The 22,496-nt window shown below is 63.8% G+C and overlaps 3 protein-coding genes across 3 annotated transcripts; 2 read left to right on the top strand and 1 right to left on the bottom strand.

Annotated features, from left to right (window-relative positions):
* Positions 1-42: 42 nt before the first annotated feature.
* On the top strand, positions 43-5,993 carry AMSG_11846 (uncharacterized protein; the record flags this gene model as incomplete). Its single annotated transcript, XM_013902771.1, has 3 exons — positions 43-335; positions 1,949-3,749; positions 4,059-5,993. The coding sequence occupies 3 exons, from the start codon at positions 43-45 to the stop codon at positions 5,991-5,993; spliced, it is 4,029 nt and encodes a 1,342-aa protein (XP_013758225.1).
* A 172-nt stretch (positions 5,994-6,165) lies between these two features.
* AMSG_05054 (neurofibromatosis type 1) lies at positions 6,166-14,635 on the top strand (the record flags this gene model as incomplete). Its single annotated transcript, XM_013902665.1, has 2 exons — positions 6,166-6,255; positions 6,677-14,635. The coding sequence occupies 2 exons, from the start codon at positions 6,166-6,168 to the stop codon at positions 14,600-14,602; spliced, it is 8,016 nt and encodes a 2,671-aa protein (XP_013758119.1). The 3' UTR covers positions 14,603-14,635.
* Positions 14,636-14,641: 6 nt separating this feature from the next.
* AMSG_05053 (uncharacterized protein) lies at positions 14,642-21,976 on the bottom strand (the record flags this gene model as incomplete). Its single annotated transcript, XM_013902664.1, has 2 exons — positions 14,642-21,447; positions 21,489-21,976. 2 exons carry the CDS (start codon positions 21,974-21,976, stop codon positions 14,682-14,684), a joined length of 7,254 nt encoding a protein of 2,417 aa, XP_013758118.1. The 3' UTR covers positions 14,642-14,681.
* Positions 21,977-22,496: the final 520 nt, after the last annotated feature.

The raw sequence follows: 22,496 nt of genomic DNA, 5'->3' as shown, positions 1-22,496 counted from the left end.
CTGGAGCTAGCTGAGACGCAACCGGGGCCGGAGCTGGCGGGGATGCTGCCGGGGCCGGAGCTGGCGGAGACGCAGCCGGAGCCGGAGCTGGCGGAGACTCAGCCGGAGCTGGAGCTGGCGGAGACGCAGCCGGAGCTGGAGCTGGCGGAGACGCAGCCGGAGCCGGAGCTGGCGAAGACGCAGCCGGAGCTGGAGCTGGCGGAGACTCAGCCGGTGCTAGAGCTGGCGAAGATGCAGCCGGGGCCGGAGCTGGCGGAGACGCAGCCGGAGCCGGAGCTGGCGGAGACTCAGCCGGAGCTGGAGCTGGCGGAGCCGGCTGAGCAGGCGGCGGCGCCGTGGCCAGAGTCACGTCCGGCAGCGAGATGGAAGGAAGATAGATTTCATCATCAGAAGAGTCAGCCAAGACATGGTCAATATCCAACGAGTCTGATGTGTGCAGGCCGTGCATAGCCAGTGAGAGCGTAGCGCCTGCAAACCCCCAACCCCCACCGACCGGAGCACCGTGCGCGGGAGAGTCCGATCGCGCCACCCACGAGCAGCCACGGATAACCAGCACCACAAGCCACAGGTAAGTAGCAACAAGAACTGGGGTGCTTCACAACCGCATTCTCCCCTTCATAACACGCCCTATACCGTGGTCTGGTGAAGAACAGCACACAAGGTTGGCCTGCTTGCCCCCGTCTCGGGTACCCATGCCAAAGTCGGGCCTCGACGAGATGTCTGACACTTGGCCCCTTGCAACGGCAGTCGTGCAAGTTTGGTGGCCACCTGACGGGGAAGAAGCAGAACCAGTGCGAAGCGCTGAGAGAGAGAGAGAGAGAGAGGGGAAAACACCCTCTTCCCTCTCAAGATGAATGGGGGAAAGGGGGAGAGACGATGCGTTTACCCCGTTCAGGAGACTCAGCCCGAGCTGGAGCTGGCGGAGCCGGCTGAGCAGGCGGCGGCGCCGTGGCCAGAGTCACGTCCGGCAGCGAGATGGAAGGAAGATAGATGTCATCATCAGAAGAGTCAGCCAAGACATGGTCAATATCCAACGAGTCTGATGTGTGCAGGCCGTGCATAGCCAGTGAGAGCGTAGCGCCTGCAAACCCCCAACCCCCACCGACCGGAGCACCGTGCGCGGGAGAGTCCGATCGCGCCACCCACGAGCAGCCACGGATAACCAGCACCACAAGCCACAGGTAAGTAGCAACAAGAACTGGGGTGCTTCACAACCGCATTCTCCCCTTCATAACACGCCCTATACCGTGGTCTGGTGAAGAACAGCACACAAGGTTGGCCTGCTTGCCCCCGTCTCGGGTACCCATGCCAAAGTCGGGCCTCGACGAGATGTCTGACACTTGGCCCCTTGCAACGGCAGTCGTGCAAGTTTGGTGGCCACCTGACGGGGAAGAAGCCGAACCAGTGCGAAGCGCTGAGAGAGAGAGAGAGAGAGGGGAAAACACCCTCTTCCCTCTCAAGATCATGCATAGGGGGGAGGGGGGAGAGGGGGGGGGGGCGTACCTGTGCTGTTGAGGTTACATTCAGAAATGGATGATACCTCAATGTCCATGAGGAGGTCATCGTCGGAGGAGGCCAACAAGTCAGCATCGTCCGAGTCGGACCAAGACATGGCCGAAAAACGAACTCTACTGTGTGACGAGTGACGGAGAGGTGTCGGAGAGGTGACGGTGATTGGGGTGAGTGAACGGATTTGTGATTGGACCGGTGATTGGCCTCATCGCAGGTGACAAATTGATTGGTGATGGGTGAGAGAGGACAAAAACAAAGCGGGGTAGAGAGGGAAAAGACAGGGGCGAAGGGCAGAGGAGCCACAACAGAACAAAGACAACCAACAGATACTACGACGACGACGGTGATAGGCTTGACTGGGAATCTCAAGACAAATGAAGTGGGCAAGTGTGATAGCGGCTATGCCGCAACTCCCTATTCCCTTTGGATGGCTGAGGACGTACTCGTGGGCGAGTCTCCCGCGTGATCTCATGGCTGGTCTGACTGTTGGCACCATGCTCATTCCGCAGGGTCTGGCGTATGCCAAACTGGCGTCGCTACCGCCAATTGTTGGCCTGTACTCGTCGTTTGTGCCGATTCTGATGTATGGCATGCTCGGCCAATCGCCGCATCTGGCACACGGGCCTGTGGCACTTGTGTCGCTGATGGTGGGCGAGGCTGTGGAGGCGGAGGCTGCGCTGCTTGCTGACGCCGCCGATGACACGGATGCGTTCCGGCTGGGCGTGGCGGCGCTGATGGCTCTGATTGCCGGTGCGGTGCTGATGATCATGGGTGCGCTGTCTGCCGGACCGCTGCTCAACTTTCTCTCGCACCCTGTGCTTGCCGGGTTTACCTCTGCGGCGGCGATCATCATCGGAGCGTCGCAGCTGAAGCACGTGTTTGCGGTCGATGTGCCGTCAGACTCGGTGCCGGGCAAGATTGTAGACGTGATCAGCAGGTGGGACGATATCAACTGGTGGGCGGTGCTTGTGGCGAGCCTGGCGTTTGCAGCCCTGCTTGTCTTCAAGTTTTCCGGGCGGCGGTGGTCGCAGATCAAGCTGGTGCCTGGCGTTGTGGTTGTCGTCATTATCTCAATTGCGATTGTCTGGGGTGCGCGGCTGGACAAGGAGAGCTCTGCCGACCTCAAGATTGTGGGAGTCATTCCGTCTGGCCTCTCGATTGCGGCGTGGCCGTCGTTTGATTGGGACATTTTCCTGCGGTTGGCGATCAAGGCAGCGCTGGTGGCGCTGGTCGGATTCCTGGAGACGGCGTCGGTGGGCAAGGCCTTTGCCAACAAGTATCAGTACGAGTTTGACGCGAACTTGGAGCTGTTTGCGGTCGGTGCGGCGAACATGGTTGGCGCTTTCTTTTCATCGTATCCGACGGTGGGTGGCTTCTCGCGGACGGCGGTCAACGCGGTGGCCGGCGCGCGGACGCAGGCTGCGGGCTTGGTGTCTGCGGTGCTGATGGGCGCGACTCTGCTCTTTCTCACGCCGCTCTTTGAGTATCTGCCCAACGCGGTCCTGGCCGCCGTCATCTTGGCTGCTGTCACCTCGCTCTTTGAGATCAAGGCTGCCAAGCACCTGTGGGCCGTCTCCAAGCCGGACTTTGTGGTCATGTCTGTGACCTTTGTGGCCACGCTCGTGTTCGGCATCGAGTACGGCATTCTCATTGCGGTTGCGTTCTCGCTGGCGGTCTTTGTCAAGCAAGCCGCACATCCGCACGCTGCGGTTGTCGGCCGGATCAAGGGCACGTCGGTCTGGCGCAACGTCAACCGGTACTCTGGGCTGGAGGTGACACGTGGGCTGCGTGTATGGAGGATGGACGCGCCGCTGTTCTTTGGCAACGCGCACTGGTTTGTCGATGCAGTCAAGGGTGTGGTCCGAGACGATGGCGATGGCGAAGCGCTAGCGGCGACGGCAGACTCGGCGACAAGCTCGACGGCGTCAGAGGAGAGCGATGAGGAGTCGGTCTCGGCCGACGCGCCGCGGACTCGGCTGCCGGGCGGGCCGGTGACCAAGCTTGTTATCGACATGTCGGGCGTGGCCTCGATCGACGCGACCGGCATAGAGGCGCTGGTGGAGGTCATCGAGTGGCTGGCGAGCGAGAGCGTTGCTCTCAGCCTTGCAGCTGTCCGTGGCCCGGTCCGTGATGCATGGCGCAACGAGGCCACGGGCCTCCTGAGTGTCTTTGACATCGACGAGCACGCCTATCTCGACGTCAGCTCTGCCGTTGAGGATATCAAGACCCTCTCATCCGTCTCGTCTGACCACACCTCCAGCGCAAGTGCGTCGACCACCGAGCGATCGTCGTCATCGATCTCGTCATCCTCGTCAAGCTGACCGTACCCCCCCCTCCCCCACTCCATGATGAAAGATGAGGCGCACTACAAGGAAAAAGGAGAAGCTTATTGGATATGATGGGGTGTGAGGGGGTGAGCAGGCTTTGTTGGTGAGGAGCGTGGTTGATGGGGCGGCGGGCGGCGGGCGGCGGCACGCGCCAAGCGACCCGGCCGAGTGCGGGGCGCACCACCCAACTCCCGCAGGTCTATGTCGACGACTAAGCAGTGCAACGCATGCTGGGAGGAGAAGGCTTCCAGCGAGTTCTCCAAGGCCCAGTGGAAGAAGCCTGTTCGGCGCTGCAAGGTCTGCATCGACGCCGGGGCGCCCACCACCGACGCCCCCCCTGCTGCGGCTGCCCCCGCAGCTGACGGCGGCGACGACGTTCAGGAGCAGGTCAAGGCTGAGGCTGATGCCGAGGCTGCCGCAAAGGCCGCAAAGGCTGAGGCCGAGGCAAAGGCCGAGGCCGAGGCAAAGGCTGAGGCCGAGGCAAAGGCCGAGGCCGAGGCAAAGGCCGAGGCCGAGGCAAAGGCTGAGGCCGAGGCAAAGGCCGAGGCCGAGGCAAAGGCCGAGGCCGAGGCAAAGGCTGAGGCCGAGGCAAAGGCAAAGGCTGAGGCTGAGGCTGCCGCAAAGGCAAAGGCTGAGGCCGAGGCAAAGGCTGCCGCAAAGGCAAAGGCTGAGGCTGAGGCTGAGGCTGCCGCAAAGGCAAAGGCTGAGGCTGAGGCTGAGGCTGCCGCAAAGGCCGAGGCTGAGGCTGCCGCAAAGGCGGCGGCAGCAGCAAAGGCAAAGGCTGAGGCTTCGGCCAAGGCAGAGGCAGAGGCCGCCAAGGCGGCGGCGGCTGCAGAGGCTAAGGCTGCTGCAGAGGCCAAGCAGGAGGAGGAGGATGCCAAGGCCGCCGCCGCCGCCGCAGAGGCGGAGGCCGCCGCAGAGGCGGAGGCCGCCGCCGCTGCAGAAGCAGAGGCTCAGGCTCAGGCTCAGGCTCAGGCTGAAGCCGAGGCCGCCGCCAAGACGCTTGCCAACGACCACGCCGCCGCCCAGGCCGCTGCTGCAGACGCCGCCGCCGCCGCAGAGGCCAAGGCCGCCGCAGACGCTGCTGCAGACGCTGCTGCTGCAGACGTTGCTGCCGCCGAGGCTGCTGCAGATGCTGCCGACGACGCTGCCGCCGAGGCCGAAGCCGATGCTGCAGACGCTGCCGAGGTGCAGGCTGCTTCCGAGGAAGCAGCTGGCGCCGCGGCGCTGGACGCGGCTGTAGCGGGCGAGGAGGCGCAGGAGGCGGCGGCGGAAGCCGTCGAGCACCACCGTGGGCACCGAGTCAAGGTCAAGAAGCACCGGCGGAAGGCCAAGCACGAGGCAGACGTTAGTGACGAGGCCGCCGCCGGCGCGTCGACCGGGCCGGTTGTGCCCGACGGCCTGCCGCCGGCCGAGGCTGCACAGTACCAGGCGTACCTGGACGCGGCGGCGACCAAGGACTTGTCGCACTTTGACGAGCTCAACATCCTGTACTCGATCGGGCGCGATGCCAAAGACCACGTCGTCCTTGTCTTCCTCGCCTGCCAGCTTCCCAAGTTTGACGCCGATCTGTACTCGGACCTCTTCCTGTACATCCACTGGAAGCTGGCCACCGAGGTCGCTACCTCGAGCTACAAGCTCGTCTACGTCCACTCGGGCATGACCAACACGCCCAAGTTCTCGTGGATCAAGAAGGTCTACTCGCTCTTCTCGCGCACCTTCAAGAAGTCGCTCCGCACCCTGTACATTGTTGAGCCGTCGTTCTGGCTCAAGAACATCATGCGCATGATGCGCCCGTTCATCTCGTCCAAGTTTGTGGCCAAGCGCCGCTACGTGCCCACCATTGCCGACCTCTTCACCATCTACGACCCGGCCCTCCTCGCTCTCCCTGACGCCATTGTCCCGCCGGGCGCCACTCCGGCCCCGCGTCCGAAGCGCTCCTCCTCCTCCGCCGCCAAGAAGCGCAAGTCCAAGCGCCGCTCCGACCGCGCCGCCGCCTCTGACACCGCAACGCCCGACGACGCCAACCCCTCGGTCCCCCGCCGCTCCTCCTCTCTCAACGTCGACGCCATCTCTGCCGCCCGCGATGCCGCCGCCACCGATCCCACTGCCGAACCCGCCACCGAGCCCGCCACCGAGCCGACCGACGCATAAACCCCATCCCCCCTCACACCACTGTCTGTGCTCCATGGTCACCACAAAAGAAAAAAAATCCCGCCCCGCCCCCCCCTCCCCTCCCCAAGCCCGAGGACTCGACCGCATCCAGGCTCGAACAAAAATCAGTTCACACCACCAAGCTCCTCTCCGCCCTGGCCCACTCACCGACATGGCGTCGTCGTCTTCAGAGACCGTCTCCCAGTCGGTGGTCATGGACCGCAAGCTTATTGCCGGTCTCATCCAGCGGCTTTCATCATGGGTACGTTTACCCTCTATCTCTCACCCTCACCCTTCCTTCTTCTTTCGTCTCTCTCCCTCTCCTGTGCTCCTTCCCCATCCCCATCCCCATCCATCCCCGTCCTGCCCACCATTCCAAACCAAAGTCTGCACCTCAGCCTGCCCACGCCCACGTCCCCCCCTCCCCCTCCCCCTCCCCCTTCTCCCCTCCCATGCCCCTACCTCCATCCCCGCCACCCCCACCACCACCCCTATCTCCACTCCCCCTCCCCTTCCTCTCCCTCTACCCCTCCCTCCTATCCCTACCCATTACCCCACATGCCCCCCCCCTCCCCAATTCCCCCTGTCATGCCCCTCCGACCACCTGTACTTTTTTTGGCCACCCATCAACACACACAGCCACCGCACCCCCTCACCCCCACCCACCCCCCCCCTCTCCTCAGCTCCCTATCAACAACCCGGCATCGTCGCTCTCGCTTGACTTTCAGGATGCTATGCAGCTGCAGAACGTGGAGGCGCTGGTCAATCTCTCCGAGTACCGTATCCAGCATGTGGTCAATGGCCTCATCTCGCTGCTGGAGCAGAACAAGCTCGCGCCGTCCGACGTGGGCTCGACTGACTCTATTCGCCACGCTCACTCGCAGCTGCACATCTGGAGGGTACTGGGCAAGTGCATGGCGTATGCGTGGCAGCAGCATATCGACTCGCAGCCCATCGACCCCGAGCTCGAGGCCATGGGCATGCCCAAGCCGGTCGTCGACCCGCCGCCGCTCGACAACGAGCTGGCTGAGCACGTCCTCCTCCTCACTGCCGGCACCATCCTCACGCCGCACCCTCTCCTCAACGACGAGCTCACCGCCGAGGCTGGTAACGTCCTCTTCCACCTCTCAGCATCCAACTTTGACGTCGTCTTTGCGCAGATCAAGCTCAAGATCAAGAACCTGCTCGTCCAGCAGTCGGAAGAGGATCCAGCAACCTCGGAGCTCCTGCTCATTCAGCACATCAACTTTAACGCCGAGCGCCTCGCTGACCTCGTCCAGGAGCTCTCGCGATCGCTCTCGTCGTTCAAGAAGAACTCAACCCAGATCGTGGCCACCTCGCTCCGAGTCGCCATCTGGAACTGGATCAACCAATACCCGCTCGAGTTTGTGCTCCTCTGCCAGAGCGGCCACCGCATGCGCGGCAACCCGGACGTCCTCTTCGACATCTTCTACGCTCTTGCCGACAACACTAAGCGCAAGGTCGCTTACTGGCCGCTCATGACCATGCTCCTTGTCCTCTGCCCCGACCACTTTCTCAAGGCCGTCTCACCGCAAGAAAAGGCCGGCAAGCCGACCAACAAGCACCAGTTCCTCAAGGCGCTCGAAAAGGGCCTGCAGAACCCCAAGCTGACCGACGCCTGTGCCATTTCGTACGTCGATATCTGCAAGGCCTCGACCTATGTCCGCAAGACCGACTTTTCGCCGCTCCGCTACCAGGTGCCCGCCATCGAGCGCGCCCTCCGCCAAAAGCTGTTCGACCCCAAGCGGATGGCGACCTCGACCGAGCTGGCGCCCGAGGAGATGGCCCTTATGGTCGACTGCCTCACCTCGCTCTATCTCCTCAACCCCTCGTCGGTCCTCGAGGGCATTTTCCAGCAGATGCTCAACTTCCAGTCGCCGCCCATCTTCCGCCTCGTCCTCATCCGTGCTCTCCGCGAGATTGTCAAGGGCGGCGCAAAGCTTCCGTGGAACCCCACTATTGAGCTTGCATACCCGTCCATCTCCTCGCAGCTCCGCTCGCTTCTCAAAGAGCAGCTTGCCTACGACCGCGCGCCCACCATCGAGGCCTCGTCCAAAAAGTCCAAAGCCCAGCTCGCCGAAGTCGCCCTCAACATCGAGATCCTCTGCTCGCTCATCGCCCTCTTTGAGGAGGACCCCATGCTCGGCTTTTACAACACCTCGGAAGACCCGTCCATCCACCGCTCCGACTCGCGCATGCTCCTCACCGGCCTCTGCTCCGGCCTCAACCCGCGCGAACTCGAGCGCGTCATGCACCGCGCCGTTGCTGTCATCTCCAAGTTCCACAAGCCCGACATCATCGCCGCCTGGTGTCCGCCCGAGATGCTCTCGGCCTTTTGGGAGATCTCGTCCGCCGTCTCGTCCTCAATCGCCTCACTCATCATCCAACAGCGCGACATCTCGGACCTGGCCGCCAAGCGCCACATTAAGCTCCTCATGCACCTCCTCTACGAGTGCCTCGAGTCATCCAACGACTTTCTCGCCTCCGACTATGTCAAGGACCTCGACACGCTCTGCACCGTCGCCATGTACAAGCCGCGCGCCCGCTCCTCCATCAAGATTGAGCACGCGCTGCTCATCTGCCTCTGCTCTGGTGAGCCCGAGATCTGTTCGCAAGCCGCACGCTGCTTTGGCCTCATCTGCGGCCAGGCCTCGCTCCTCTTGGAGTCGTCGGTCGACCAGTTTGACGCAGACTCGCCCATGCGCAAGACCCCGCTCGCAAACTTCTCTGTCTACCGCTTCATGCAAGCCCTCGGCAACAAGGTCATGGGCCGCGAGCACCAGCAGAAGGAAATCCGCAAGCTCATTCGTCAGACCAAGGCTCAGACGCCAGGCTCCATCGCCGCTTGGCGGTCTGTCAACGACCGCTGGACCGAGAACACTCCGCTCATTCTCGAGCTCGACACCAAGACCAACGACCCATCCAAGCTCGCAAAGTCGTCGGCGGCCCAGGCAAAGCGCAAGGGTCGCTTCAAGGCTCTGGTCGGCTCGACTGGCTCTGAGCTCGCCTCGCTCACCACCCGTGAAATCGAGGACCTTCGCGCAGAGTGGATGAACTACGCAGGCTTCCTGTGCGCCCTGGGTGGCGTCATGGTCGACGCCTCGGAGGAGGCCGTCGTCGACGAGTTTATCTCGCAGATTCTCGAGCTCGTCATGTGCGACGCCCAGTACCTCCGCGAGTCTATCCTCAAGATTGCCGCTGCCTCGCTCTCGCCCACCATGTACGCCCCGCTCTTCCGCACCATGCACGAGACCATGGACTCGTTCCTCAAGGGCACCTCTGCAAAGTCTATTGTCGTCACCGACACCTCGCGCCTCTTTGTCGAGCAGGCCATCTCTATGCTCAAGATCATTCTCTCCGAACACCAAGAGTCGTCCGACGAGCTCGCCATCGCAGACTTTGAAACGCTCCTCCTCTCGTTTGCCCGCTACATCTCGGCTCTCCAGGACAACGTCGACACGGCGCGGACAAAGGTCAAGACCTGCCAGCTCATCGAGACCACCATGGCCAACCGCGAGTACCTCACCTTCCGCAACGAGGTCAACTTCCGCAACCGCCTCGTCGAGAAGATCATCGGCTGGACCTCCGACTTTGGCGACAAGAAGAACCGCGCTACGCTCGACCCGGCCGAGGTCATGAAGGTTGACATCCACACCATGCGCGCCATCGCCTCGCTCCTCCACAACCTTCCGCTCCAGACCGATGCCAACGACGCGTCGTCCAAGGACAAGTCTGCCCTCTTCCTGCAGTACTTTACCTTCTTCACCCAGCTCCTCAACCGCTGCCGTCGCGACGAGCGCCAGTCGGCAAAGTACTCGGAGCTCGCCGGCCTCGCCATTCGCGCCCTCTCCAACCTCCTCACCGCCAACATCGACTCGGGCCTCGAGTACTTTATCTCGCAGGGCTACTCGCAGGATCCGGAGACCCGAACGGCCTTTATCAAGGTTCTCACCAACATTCTCCGCCAGGGCGCCGAGTTTGAATCGCTCGCCGAGTCGTCGCTCAACGAGCGCTACGCCAAGCTCATGGCCCTCCTCATGCAGCGCGACATGGTTGTCACTCACGCCCTCATCGAGTCGGTTCAGATCACCGAGGCCGACATGATCTCATCCGTCCTCATCCGCCTCTTCTCCGCCGCCGGCAAGCACATGCAGCTTCTTGAGTACATCATCCGTAAGGAGGTGACCTCTACCTTTGCCGAGTCGACCCTCTTCCGCCGCAACTCGATGGCCACCAAGCTCCTCACTGCGTTTACCAAGTACGTCGGCAAGTCGTGGCTCCAAGACATGCTCCGCGAGCCCATCAAGGCCATGCTCGAGATGAACCCGCAGCGGTTCGAGGTCGACCCCGACAAGGTCATGCCCAACGACGACGTCGACGCCAACCGCGACCGTCTCATGACCGCAGCCACCGTCATTGTCGATGCCATCTTTGCCAAGTACGCACAGTGCCCTGTCTCCATCCACTCGGTCGCACACATGCTCGCTTCCATCATCGTCGAGAAGTTTCCCAAGGCCGGCCCGACTGCCATCGCCGGCTTTATCTTCCTCCGCTTCATCTGCCCGGCCATTGTTGCACCCGACGGCTTTGGCCTTGTCCCTGACGCCATCACCTCGCGCGACACCCGCCGCGGCCTCATCATTGTCACCAAGATTGTGCAGAACCTGGCTAATCGCGTCCGTTTCGGCACCAAGGAGCGCTTCATGGACATGGCTAACCAGTTTATCGACGACCGCTCCGAGTCGATGCTCGCTGTCCTCTCGCACTTTGCCGGCCCGCCCGACGCCGCCGAGCTTGCAGCCGACGAGGAGCCTGACGATGGCGGTGAGGCCGGCGCCAAGGATGACGACGACGACGATCAGGAGGCCTCGTTCATCACCGACGAGCTCTTCCCCGACGTCGTCGCCCTCCATCACCTCATCTACGACAACCTTGAGAAGATGGGCCAGATGATTTCCAAGGAAATTCGCTCCCGCAACGAGCTTGCCGACGAGCAGCGCCGCCGCGAGGGCAACGTCTACGGCGAGGACGGCTCCATCATCGGCACTTCGCCGGCCTCGGGCTCGCCGCCGCCGGCCTCCACCGCCGACGCTCCATCCGCCCCTGACGTTCCGGGCAACATCAACCCGGCTGCTGCAGAGGCCGCTGCCTCGGACCCGATCTCCGCCACCAACCTCATCCAGAAGCAGCTCGTCGCCCAGGGCATCGACGCCGAGACTGCCGCCAAGGCCGCCAAAGCGCGCGTTGATCAGCTCGTCTCGGTCCACCGCGCCAACCTCGCTGCTGCCGAGGCTGCTGCCGCCGACGCTGCCGCCAAGTCGGACGAAGCCCCGGCCGGTGACGAAGTTGACGCCGCCGCCGCCGATGGCTCGGCTCCGTCCGGTGCCGCCGCCGCCGCCAAAAAGCCTTTCGTCCAGCTCACCATTCTCATGGCGCAGCTTGGCCCGCCACCAGAGATCAAGGAGAAGACGGACGGCGAGGCCTCTGGTCCCGGCAGCGTCACCTCGTCCAACTCGGCATACGAGGTGTTCATGCGGCAGAACGCTGGTATCGAGAGCTCCGAGGAGCTCGAGGCGCTCATGTACCAGGCCGGCAAATCGCTGGCGGGCTTCCCGGTCCTCTACGTCATTGCCCGGAATCTCAAGCCGTCGATGGACAAGGTCAAGGTCCAGTACCACATCCTCAAGACGCTCCAGCCGGTTTTGCACACACAGTTTGACATTGTCATCGACCTCGCGTACTCGGGCCCGGAGAACGAGGTTGAGTTTTCGCTCATCTCGCGCTTTGTCCGCCTCCTTCCGGTCGAGCTGCAGACTGCCGTCAACGACATCTGCATCCTCTACCCCAACTCGTGGGCAAAGAAGTTCCTCAAGCGCGTCGGGCGCGTCGTCTCGGGCCGTATCTCGCGCAAGATCAAGTTCTGCGCCTCGGTCCACCACCTCCATGCTTACGTGGCGCCGGTGGAGATCAAGCTTCCCGAGACCACGCTCGCCATCGAGAACGATGTCAAACTCACCTTTGAGCGGGTGACAAGGACCTCGCAGCACAAGCCGTGCATCATCCGAGTCCTCTCTGACGGCTTCCAGATCCTGTCGACCAAGCAGTCGTCAATCCTCCGCCACAAGTGCGCCATCACCGACCTCTACCACATCCGCCAGGTCGAGGACGTGTATCGCATCGGCTCGCGCGACGCGCACTCGTTCAACATCAAGTACTACGACGCCGAGGGCACCAACATTCTCCTCCTCCGCTCGCACCAGGCTTCGCGCATCATCAAGACCCTCAAGGCGACCCAGGAGCAGTGGCGCTCGGCCAAACCCGAGGACTCGTCCACCGTCCGCAAGTTCCGCCCCGAAGACGTGCCGGGCACACTGCTCAACATGGCGCTGCTCAACCTCGGCTCCGACGACTCGGCCCTCCGCCTGGCTTCCTACGACATGCTCTACGCGCTCGCCGTCAAGTTCAACTTTCCCATCCGCGACGCCCTCCTCCGCGCCGACGGCATGTTCATTCCGGTCAACACGGCGTGGTTTGTGACCTCGATGTCGCGGACGCTGGCAAACAACGAAACCCGCCTCACCCTCGAGTTTATCCGCGAAGTGCTCGAGTCGTTTGACAAGGAGAACCGCAAGCGCAAGCACCTCTCGCTGCAGTACCTCGCGCCGTGGCTTAACAACCTCGACGAGTACTTTCTGGCCTCGCCCGACCCGGACTCACTCGACCGAAAGTCGCGGGCCAAGGACCTCATCAACACCCTTATCGACCTCACCATCCGCGAGGACGAGCTCTACCCGGCCGTCCAGCAGTACATCTGGACCACCATTGGCCAAGTCACGCCCGTCCTCCACGACGTCGTCGACATCCTTATCATCCGCGCCTGCCGCGCAGGCCTCTCGTCCAAGCCTGCGGAGATCATCGCTGACACCACCGTCACCCTCGCCTCGCAGAACAAGGCCCTCGTCTCGGGCCGTGTCATCGCTCAGCTTCGCAAGCTCCTCCGCGCCACCGCCATGGTCCCGGTCACTCGCCTCGAGGACGGCCAGCTGTGGAACGAGATCGCTACCCTCACCCGCATTGTGCTCATGCTCTCCTTCCACGACCGCATCGACCTGCGGAACTTCCTCCCGGAAATCTTCCACATTGTCATCTGCCTGGTCTCCACCGGCGAGTCCCTCTTCCGCAAGACCATCCATGGCATTGTCATCAACGTCGTCCAGTCGCTTTGCACCTCAGACCTCGTCACTGCCGAGCAGGCCGAGTCGCTCCGCTTCCGCCTTCGCGACTTTTCCGAGGCCCGTCACCAGCTCCTCTTTGGCGTCTCGGGCTCCAAGTCGATCGAGTCCATTCCGGTCCAGTCGCTCGAGGCCATTGCCATCGCCCTCCACGACGTCATCACCTGCTGCCAGACCGGCGCTGTCAATAGCTATGGTCAGTTGTGGCACTCGCGTTGGCTCTCGCTGACCACAGAGACCGCGTTCCAGTTCAATCCGGCGCTCCAACCGCGTGCCTGTGTCACCATCGGCGTCCTTGCCACCCACGTCTCGGACTCGCTCATCCGCGAGCTCATCTCGATGCTTCGCGTCAAGCTCCTTCAGTCGATGCGGATCACGGCCGTGCCGGGCAATCTCGAGTCGTCGTTCGACATGCCTATCGCCATCCTTCTCTGCCTCACCCGCCTCATGACCAAGCTCCCGCCCACTTCGGTCTACTTTAACCTCATGTTCTGGTTCGCCGTCTCCATCCTCCAGATCTCGGAAATCGTGCTCTTCCCGGCTGCCTTGGGCCTCCTCGAAGTCGTCATCAAGACCATGGACGCCGTCGGCTGCTTCGACTCGTACCAGGTCAACGAGTACCTCATGATGGCCCGTCAGCCGCTCGAGGACATTTGCGCCAAGCTGGACGAGGCAACCCAGTTCAACTTCCACACCGACTTTTCGTTTGCCATTGTCGGCAACATTCTCAAGGGTCTCAAGCACCCGTCGACCAAGGCCATCACCGTCCGCGTCCTCACTACCTTCCTCGATGTCGTTGGCAAGGGCACCCTCGACTCGTCTGTCCTCGGCTTCCTCGCTGCGCTCCTTCCCTCGCGCCGAAACAACACTGCCTTCCGCGAAATGATTGCCAACAACACCGACAACTCGTCGTCCAACGGCGACTCGTACTGGTCGTTCCTCTTCACCCCCGAGATGCTGCCCGACCTCACCACCACCGTCCTCTTCCTCTCCATCCTCGTCACCATCCTTGACAATGCAGAGTACGAGGCCGAGCAGCTGTTCATCTTCCGCCTCCTCGAGGAGGCTGTCCTCGCCGTCCCAAGGTCTTCCCGGTCACCTACTCGTCCGGCCTCATCCGCCGCATGTCGGCCTCGCTCGCCACCTCGCAGGACCGCAACATCATCAACTCGGTCCAGAACATCATGCACTCGATGGCCAAGGTCGGCGCCGAGTCAGACCCCAACCACCCCACCAAGAACCACCTCAAGTCGGTCGGCTGCGAGGGCCTCCTTCATGCTGCTTCCATCCGCAACACTCCTTCGCAGAAGATGGTCATGTCCGCCAAGTACTGTGCCCTCCTCATGGACGAGATGACCGACCGCCGGTAAAAGCAACAAACTCGGTACACGCCTCTACATCTTACACCGGCATTTACCCTTTTCCCGCCCTCTCCTTATGGAGGCACGCCGCCACTACCGCCGTTGGCAAGACTCTGCATCCGCGCCTGCTCCTCCTGGAACTGCTTCCGCAGGATCTGCGCGTACTGCCGGTACCGGTTGGCAACAGCGTCGGTTCGCTGCTGGCCCTGCTCGCGCGAGAGCTGGCCCGACGCCACCGCGGCCTTGATTTCGTCGAGTGCCTGCTTAGTCCGCTGCTTGAGGACCGTGGCCTTGGATGAGATTTCAGCCGCTGTGGGGTGCCGCCCAGATTGCTGCTGTGCACGTGCTGCGGCGGCACGTGCTGCCAACTGCTGTTGCGCCTGTGCTTGTGCTTGCGCCTGCTGCTGCTGGAGGAGCAGTGACAGCTGCTGTTGCTGCTGCTGCTGTTGCTGCTGTTGCTGCTGTTGCTGCTGCTGCTGCTGCTGCTGCTGCTGCTGCTGTTGCTGCTGTTGCTGCAGATGGAGCTGTGAGTGCCCGAGCCCGAGCTCACTGTGCCCGCCCAGCCCGTGCGAGAAGCTTCCGCCCATGGCCACCTGTGGGACCGACGGAATTTGCGGCAGCGCCGAAGTCGGCACCGAGCCACCCTGCAGCTCGCCGCCGAGCGACGGGAGGAGCGGCGAGGTGTTCGAAAGGCCGGTCGCGCCAAACGAGCCAAAGCTAGTGATTGGCGCCGGAATTGATGGAAGTGCAGGCAGCGACGAGGTCACTGCGCCGCCGCCACTCGCCTCGGTCTCAGGTGGCGGGGCAATGGGGAGCTGTGTCGCGGCTCCGCCGCCGTGTCCCTTGGTCCGCGAGGTCTTGGAGCGCTTGCGGCCCTTGCTTCCGCCCTTGGCACTGCCGTCCTTGCCAGCAGGCGTGACAGAGGTCGGCGAGCGCTTGCGCTTGCGAGTCCGCGCTCGCGACGACGCCCGCCCCGACTTGGACGCTGATGCGCTTACAGTCGAGCCGCTCGTCCCGGCCATCTGCTCAGACATGGCCTCGTTGATGCGCCGCAGCTTCTGGCCCTGCGTCGCCGACGCCGAGCCGAGCTGCACGACCTTGGAGGGCCCGCCCTCCTGTGCCGACGGCGTGCCAATGCGAACGTTGACCGACGAGCCGAGGTGCGCGCCGCCGCCGGCGAGCTGCGCTGCCGCCGCCGCCTTGGCCGCCGCCGCCTTGGCCGCCTTGGCCTTGGCGATCTGCTGCGCCTGCACATGGCGCTGAAGCGCCGGGCCGGCCGAGACCAGCGCGGCCTTGGCCGCCTCACGGCCGGCATGCTTGGCTTCCTCGCGCGACGCGCCGCGGGCAAGTGCATCACGCACCGCCTTCTTGAAAGCGTTCTGTGCCAGCTGCTTGAACTGCTCCTCTTGCTGCTGCGTCAGCTGTCCCGCATGCCGTGACCGCGAATTTGCCTGTGCTTGCACTTGCGGTTGCGCTGCCGCCGCAGCCTGCGCCGCCGAGTGTCGCGAGCCGGACGGGTCGTGTGCAGCCTGCGCCGCTTGTGCTGCCTTGGACATGGCCCGTGCGGCGCGGGTGTCGCCGCGCGCCGTCGCGTCGGTCTTGGCAAACTCACCCGACGTAACCATCTGCCGCGCCATCTGCATGCCCATCGGCACCGAGCCGTGCATGATGTTCGAGACTTCCATCTCGAGCTTGGCGTGACTCTGCTTCCGCATCAGCTCGCGCTTGATGAGCCCCTCGGCGCGGCGGTTGGCCATCGCTGCCGGCCCGGCCGGTAGCATTGCATTGACGCCCGCAGCCCTAGCGGCTTCGGTGTGTGAGAGGTGCACGTCAGCGAGCGATGGCGTCTTGGTCTTGGACCGCGCCGCGCGCGCTCGGTCCAGCGCAACCTGGCCGACGGCCAGCAGCGTCCGCCGCGCCTTGGTCGGTCGCGCCGCAATGCTGTCGTCGTCATCCGAGTCCGAGTCCGAGTCCGAGTCCGGGTCGCGGCCGGAGCTTCCGCCGAGCTGCGAAGCATCGTCAGCCACCGTGCCCGGGCCAGTGAGAATGGTGCCGAGCGGCGGCGCCGGCGCCCGCAGCGGGTCGGCCAAAGGCGCCGAGGCGTGAACAGCCGAGTCAATTGAGTCACCCGACAGCAGCCGCAGCGTCTGGTTCGACGACGGGTAAACGCCCTTGCGCAGGTAGTGTTCGTGGTCCATGCACGCCTGCGGCGTCCGCACAACGCCCGGTGGCGAGACTTCGCGCGACGCAAGAACATCGGCCACAAGCATCCAGTTGCGCCCGAGCGCCCCGACCACATCCTCCAGCGCAGACTCTTCGGCCGGCGTCCACGGAATGCGCGGAACAACGAGAATGAGCTCGCGCCGCGCCCGCTTGGCTGCCCGCGCCGCACCGTCCTTCTTCTCGCGCTCGGCCTCGCGCAGGCGCTCCAGCGCGCGCAGCGTCTTGGCCAATGACGGCTGCGGCGGGTGCCCGCTCCGGGCCAGCGCCGCAGACGCCGCCGTCCCGACTTGGCTCTGAACCACAGCCTGCTTCATCGCCCGCTTGAGCATGCGAGCGTCCTTGAGGATGGCCACCGGCAGCGCATTCGACTGCGGCCCGTAGCCATGAAGCAGGAGCAGCTCCGGTACGTCACCGTGCTGCGCGTAGTATTGGTACTCGTCGACAACATCGCGAGTGAGGGGCACAATCGATAGCGCGGAGAGCTCCGACTCGGACATGAGAATGGGCGTGCCGTCGGCTGCCGAAAAGCTCCGCCGCTCCGCAGCAGCAATGCTCTCCCACAGCCCGCTTCCCACAGCCTTGTCACGTCGGCTCATGTCCGGCGCCCACACAGAGGTCCCCTCTGCATGCTCGGCGCTCTCCGCTAGCTCAAAAAAAAGCTCGTCGTCGTTGGCTCCAGCTGCTCCGCGCGCCACGCTCCCGGCCTCGACCCGCTCGAGCGCCTCGTCCTCCAGCGCCTCTACCCGCGCCTGCTCCCATCCGGGCCGCACGGTTGTAGACTCGGTCGCCGTGCCGTTGTCGTCAGCGTCAGTAGCTTCAACAAGCGCAAGCGCAAACCGATCAACCGGCCGCAGCTCAGCCACCATGTCGTCGACAGCCCGCAGCTGTTCGGTCGCCTCGGCAAGCATGGTTCCTGATGCCGGTCCCGGCAGGGCCGAGCTGGCCTCGGAAGCCGTCGCAGGTCTCGGGCTCTCGTCGGCAAAGACCGACATCTCGGCGTGCATCTCGCCCTGGACCCGCTGCAGCGCCTCGACGTCCTCGGCGTCCTCGACCTGGAGCATGGCAGCCTCGAGGTCGACCGGATCAGAAGAGACGGCCGCGGAGTCGCTCCCATTGCTCGCCGCCATCTCGCCGCTAAACAGCGCCTGCAGCGAGGCTGGCGACTTGAAGAACTCGGTGGTGAAGCTCCCGCCCTGAATGACCATGTCGTCGAGCATGCGCTTCTGGTTGGCCTTGAGCAGAATGTTCTCCTCAATGGTAGCCTGCGAGACGAGGCGGTAGATGTGGACCTCGCGGGTCTGCCCGATGCGGTGGCACCGGTCCTGGGCCTGGGCGTCCATCGCCGGGTTCCAGTCCGAGTCGTAGAAAACAACCGTATCGGCGCCGGTCAGGTTGACGCCGAGCCCGCCGGAGCGAGTCGAGAGGATAAAGCAGAAGACCCGCTCGTCGGCGTTGAACTTGTCCATCAGCCGCTGGCGCTCCTCGATGCCGGTCGAGCCGTCGAGCCGCGCGTACGAGTGGTTGTGGTAGTTGAGGAACTTCTCGAGCGTGTCGAGCATCTTGGTCATCTGCGTAAAGATGAGCACCCGGTGGCCACCGTCCTTGAGCTTGGCCAGCAGCCGCGCCAGCGTCTGCAGCTTGCCGCAGTCGTACTCGATGAGCCGCTTGTCTGGAAAGTGGAGGGCAAGCCGGACGGCAGCAGGCTCGAGCACGTCGGGCGCGCGGCGGACCGTAGTGGTGACCGCAGTCCGCGCAGTTGCCACTGCGCCGGCGGCAATCGGCGCAAGCGCCGAGACCGAGAGCGGGTCAGCGACCGCCACCGCCGGTGGAACCGCAAAGACAAACTCGCGGATGAAAAACTGGCCCGCAGCCATCCGCTGAGCGTGCGAGAGCACCGCCCGCCGCAGGAGGCTCGAAAAGTCAAAGGTGTGCTCGTCAAACGGCGCGCCGTAGCCCGAGTCGAGAGGGACGAGAGAGCGGAGCGGCGCAAGGCAAACCGCACGCCTGGTCCGCCAGTCAACAACCGGCACCCGGCCAGCGGCGCAGAGGAGCGCATTGCGGGTGTCAAGCGCGTTGGCAACCGCGAGGTCTTCGGCGTACACCCGCATTTTGTACGAATGCGACTGGCGAGCCATCGACGACGACTTGGACGCCGGCGAGAGCGGCGCCGGCGCCGCCGGCAAGAGCGAGGCAAACGACGGGAGCGAGGCAGCCATGGCGGCGACACGGGCAGCCGCAGACGCGTCGAGGCTCCCACCGGCCAGCTCGGTAATGTTGAAGCCAAGCAGTGAGAGCGAGACCGAGGTGCCCGGCAGCGTTGACGGGGTGATGAGCTCGGCGACGTCGCCGGGCACCAGCGCGGCAGTGACGCGGCGCGGAAGGCTGCGGGCGGCGGCGGCGGCAACCGAAGGTAGAACCAGAGGCGAGAGAATGGGCCGCTCCTCGAACAAGTCCGGATGGTTGCACACCTTGCGGAGCTGCATCAGCACGTTCATCATCGACAGGTAGTTGCCCGACGCCAGCGAGGCACGGGTCTTGGAGCGCGACATAAACTCCTCATAGAGGAAGCGCTGACGCTTGGAGAGTGGGCAGAGGACAACATGCTCGTGCTTGGGCGGCAGCTGGGTTGCCACATCCTTCTTGAGCCGCCGAAGGAGGAACGGGCGGAGAATGGTGTGGAGGCGGCGGACAATGCCCTTGTTGACGGCGGCGGCACCCTCGACCATCGAGGTGAGCGGCGTGGAGAACCAGTCCTTAAACTCAGAGTGCGACTGGAAGACGTGCGGCATGAGAAAGTGCATGAGCGACCACAACTCCATGACCGAGTTCTGCAGCGGAGTGCCGGTGAGGAGCAGCCGCCGACGGGTGTTGAAGTTGAGCAGAGTCTGCCAGCGCAGTGACTTGAAGTTCTTGATGTTGTGTGCCTCGTCGAGAATGAGGTACTGCCACTTTTGCCGCCGGAAGGCCTTGGCATCATGGAGCACAATGTTGTACGAGGTGATGCAGACGTGAAACGCGTTGTTTTTCGACCACCCGAGCCGCTTCTCCTTGCGCTCCTTGACGGTCCCGTAGTACGTGAGGACCTTGAGGCCCGGCGCCCACTTTTTGAACTCCTTGTCCCAGTTGAGAATGACCGAGGTCGGAACGACAATGAGGTGCGGGCCCCAGACGCCGCGGACCGACGCCAGGTGCGCCAGCAGCGCAATAGTCATGATCGTCTTGCCCAGCCCCATCTCGTCGGCAAGGATGCCGTTGAGCTTCTTGTCGTAGAGCGTGACCATCCACTCAACTGCAACCTGCTGATACTCGCGGAGCGTGCCGCGGAGCAGCTCCGACGGCGCGGCAAACGCTGCCGAGCGGACGAGGTCCTCGCCCGACGGCTGGAACTGCGACGCCGCCCGCGCCACCAGCGCCATTCGGTCCTTGTCCGAGAGCTTGGCGAGTGAGGCCTCGTCAAGCGCGACAGCGGCGCCAGTCGGCGCCGGCGGGCCGGCCCGCGATGCTGCCTCGTCATACGGGTTGTTCTCAGCAAAGAGGTGTGCAAAGGTGTACTCGTCGTCGGCCTCAGCCGTCGACTCGTCGCGCTCGGTCAGCGCCGACGCCAGCCAGTTGGCGTCGTCGTCGTCGTCGCCGTCGTCGCCGGACCGCGCCGCTGCCGGCGTGCCCGGGCCGGACTCCCGCCCAAGCGCCTCGGGCGGCGCGTATGTCTCCACCAGATCCTCCAGCGGAATCTGTGCCTCGGCCTCGAGATGCGACACAATGTTGGTCTCCTCCGGAAGAAGCGGCGGAAGGCCAGCAAAGCCGCCGCTGCCCTTCAAAGTGCCGGCCTCGCCGTCGCTGTCCGAGCCCGAACCCGAGCCCGAGCACGAGCCCGAGAGCGCAAAGTCGGCATCGGTCGGGTCATCGACGGCAGCAGCGGCAACAGAGGCGCGCGAGATAGCCGGCTGCGGGGTGGCCGGGCCCGACGCTGGTGACGCCGACGCAAGGTCCTGCGCCAGCGACATGGCGTAGGCTTCAGTCGTGCCCACAATGGCCTCCAGGTGCTTCTCCTGCTGGCGCTGCTTCTCCACCTCGGCAATCTGTTCGCGCTTGTACTCGGCGAGCTTGTGGATCGAGCCCCAAAAGGTCATGACCTTGCGCGAGATCGAGGCCGCCACCCGCCGGATGGCGGCGAGTTCCTGCTTCTTGGACTTGTCGGCAGCGGCTGCCTCCCGCTTCCAGTACGCCGACACGCCGCGCGCCATCTGCTTGGCGAGGTTTGTCTTCCACTTGCGCTCTTGGGTAAAGTCCTTGCAGAGCCACGCAGCCTCACGGAGCATGAGGTCCCACTGGGTCTCGTTGCGCGGCGGCTCTGGAAGCTTGGGAAGAACCTTGGCGCCCCACACGCCGGCGCGCTGCAACTCGGCCACCCGGTTGAGAACAAGCGCCTTCTCGTGGGCCTTGGCCAGTCGGTCAGCGTCAAGCGAGCGAGCAACAGCCGTAAACTCGGCCAGCGCAAGCGTCGGCTTCTTGGGCGGAACAAGCGAGATGGTCATACCACCAGCCGTGAGCGAGGTCGAGACAAGGTCTTTCTCGGCGGAAGCCCCATTGTTGGACTTGGGCGTTGCTGCCGCCGTGCTGCTCTTCGACTGTGACGCTCCGCCGTGCTGCTCTTCGACTGTGACGCTCCGCCCTTCTTTTGCGCGCTCGACTTGCGGTTCGACGCCGTCGCCTTGCTCCGCGACTTGGCCGCCGCTGCTGCCGCTGCTGCCGCTGCCGCTTCCATGTGTTTGGCAAAGGCCTCAACGGCGACCGGATGATCCGACGAGTACTCCATCAGCGAGCCGCCAGCCTCGAGGTACAGCATCTCCTTCATCTCCTCCTCATACGCGCCCTTGACCAGGCCCTCCAGCTCGAGAGTCATTTCCAGCGCCTTGGCGCGGAGGCTCTGGACCTGAGACTTCTTCGGCTTGGACACAATGCCGGCCATCGACGCATAGTCGCGCTTCTTGGTTCCACGCAGCCGCGGCGAGCGGAGACCCAGCTCGGTCTCACCTCCCGCCGCCGCAGCCTGATCACCAGCACTACGAACAGCCACAACCGGCCCAGCCGGAGCCGGAGTAGGAGCAGACTTGTCCGACGCACCAGCCGACTCACTCACCACCATCCCACTGCCACCATCATCGTTCCTACCTCCATCAACCGATGGACCGGCAGCTGCTGCACTTCCCGTCAGAGTCTTTCTACGCTTGGTCTCCCGCTGTGGCGCGGATGGTGACGGGGCCGACATGCGGAACAGTGCCTATCAACCAAAGGAGTGTGAGTGAGAGAAAGGGGAGGTGAAGAAGAAGGACGAGGCTGGTCAGTTCGACTTGGATTGGCTAGCAGGCTGGCGAGTTGGTTGGTGGGTGGGTGGGGTTGGTGGGTGGGTGGGGTTGGTGGGTGGGTGGGGTTGGTAAGCGGGCTGATTCGGCTGGTTCGGCTGATGCGGCTGGTTCGGCTGGTTCGGCTGGTTCGGCTGGTTCGGCTGGTTCGGCTGGCCTCGCCAGCTCGGCTTTGGTTGGTTGGTTGGTTGGTTGGTTGGTTGGTTGGTTGGTTGGTTGGTTGGTTGGTTGGTTGGGAGAAAGGCGAAATTCAGACACAAAGTGTGGCGGTAGCCACTAGCGCGGGTTTGGGGACGGGGGAGA

The sequence above is a fragment of the Thecamonas trahens genome (genome assembly GCF_000142905.1).
Source record: "Thecamonas trahens ATCC 50062 unplaced genomic scaffold supercont1.21, whole genome shotgun sequence".
Classification (NCBI taxonomy): Eukaryota; order Apusomonadida; family Apusomonadidae; genus Thecamonas; species Thecamonas trahens.
The sequence above is the reverse complement of the archived record's forward strand: the minus strand, read 5'-3'. Positions and strand labels throughout refer to the sequence as shown.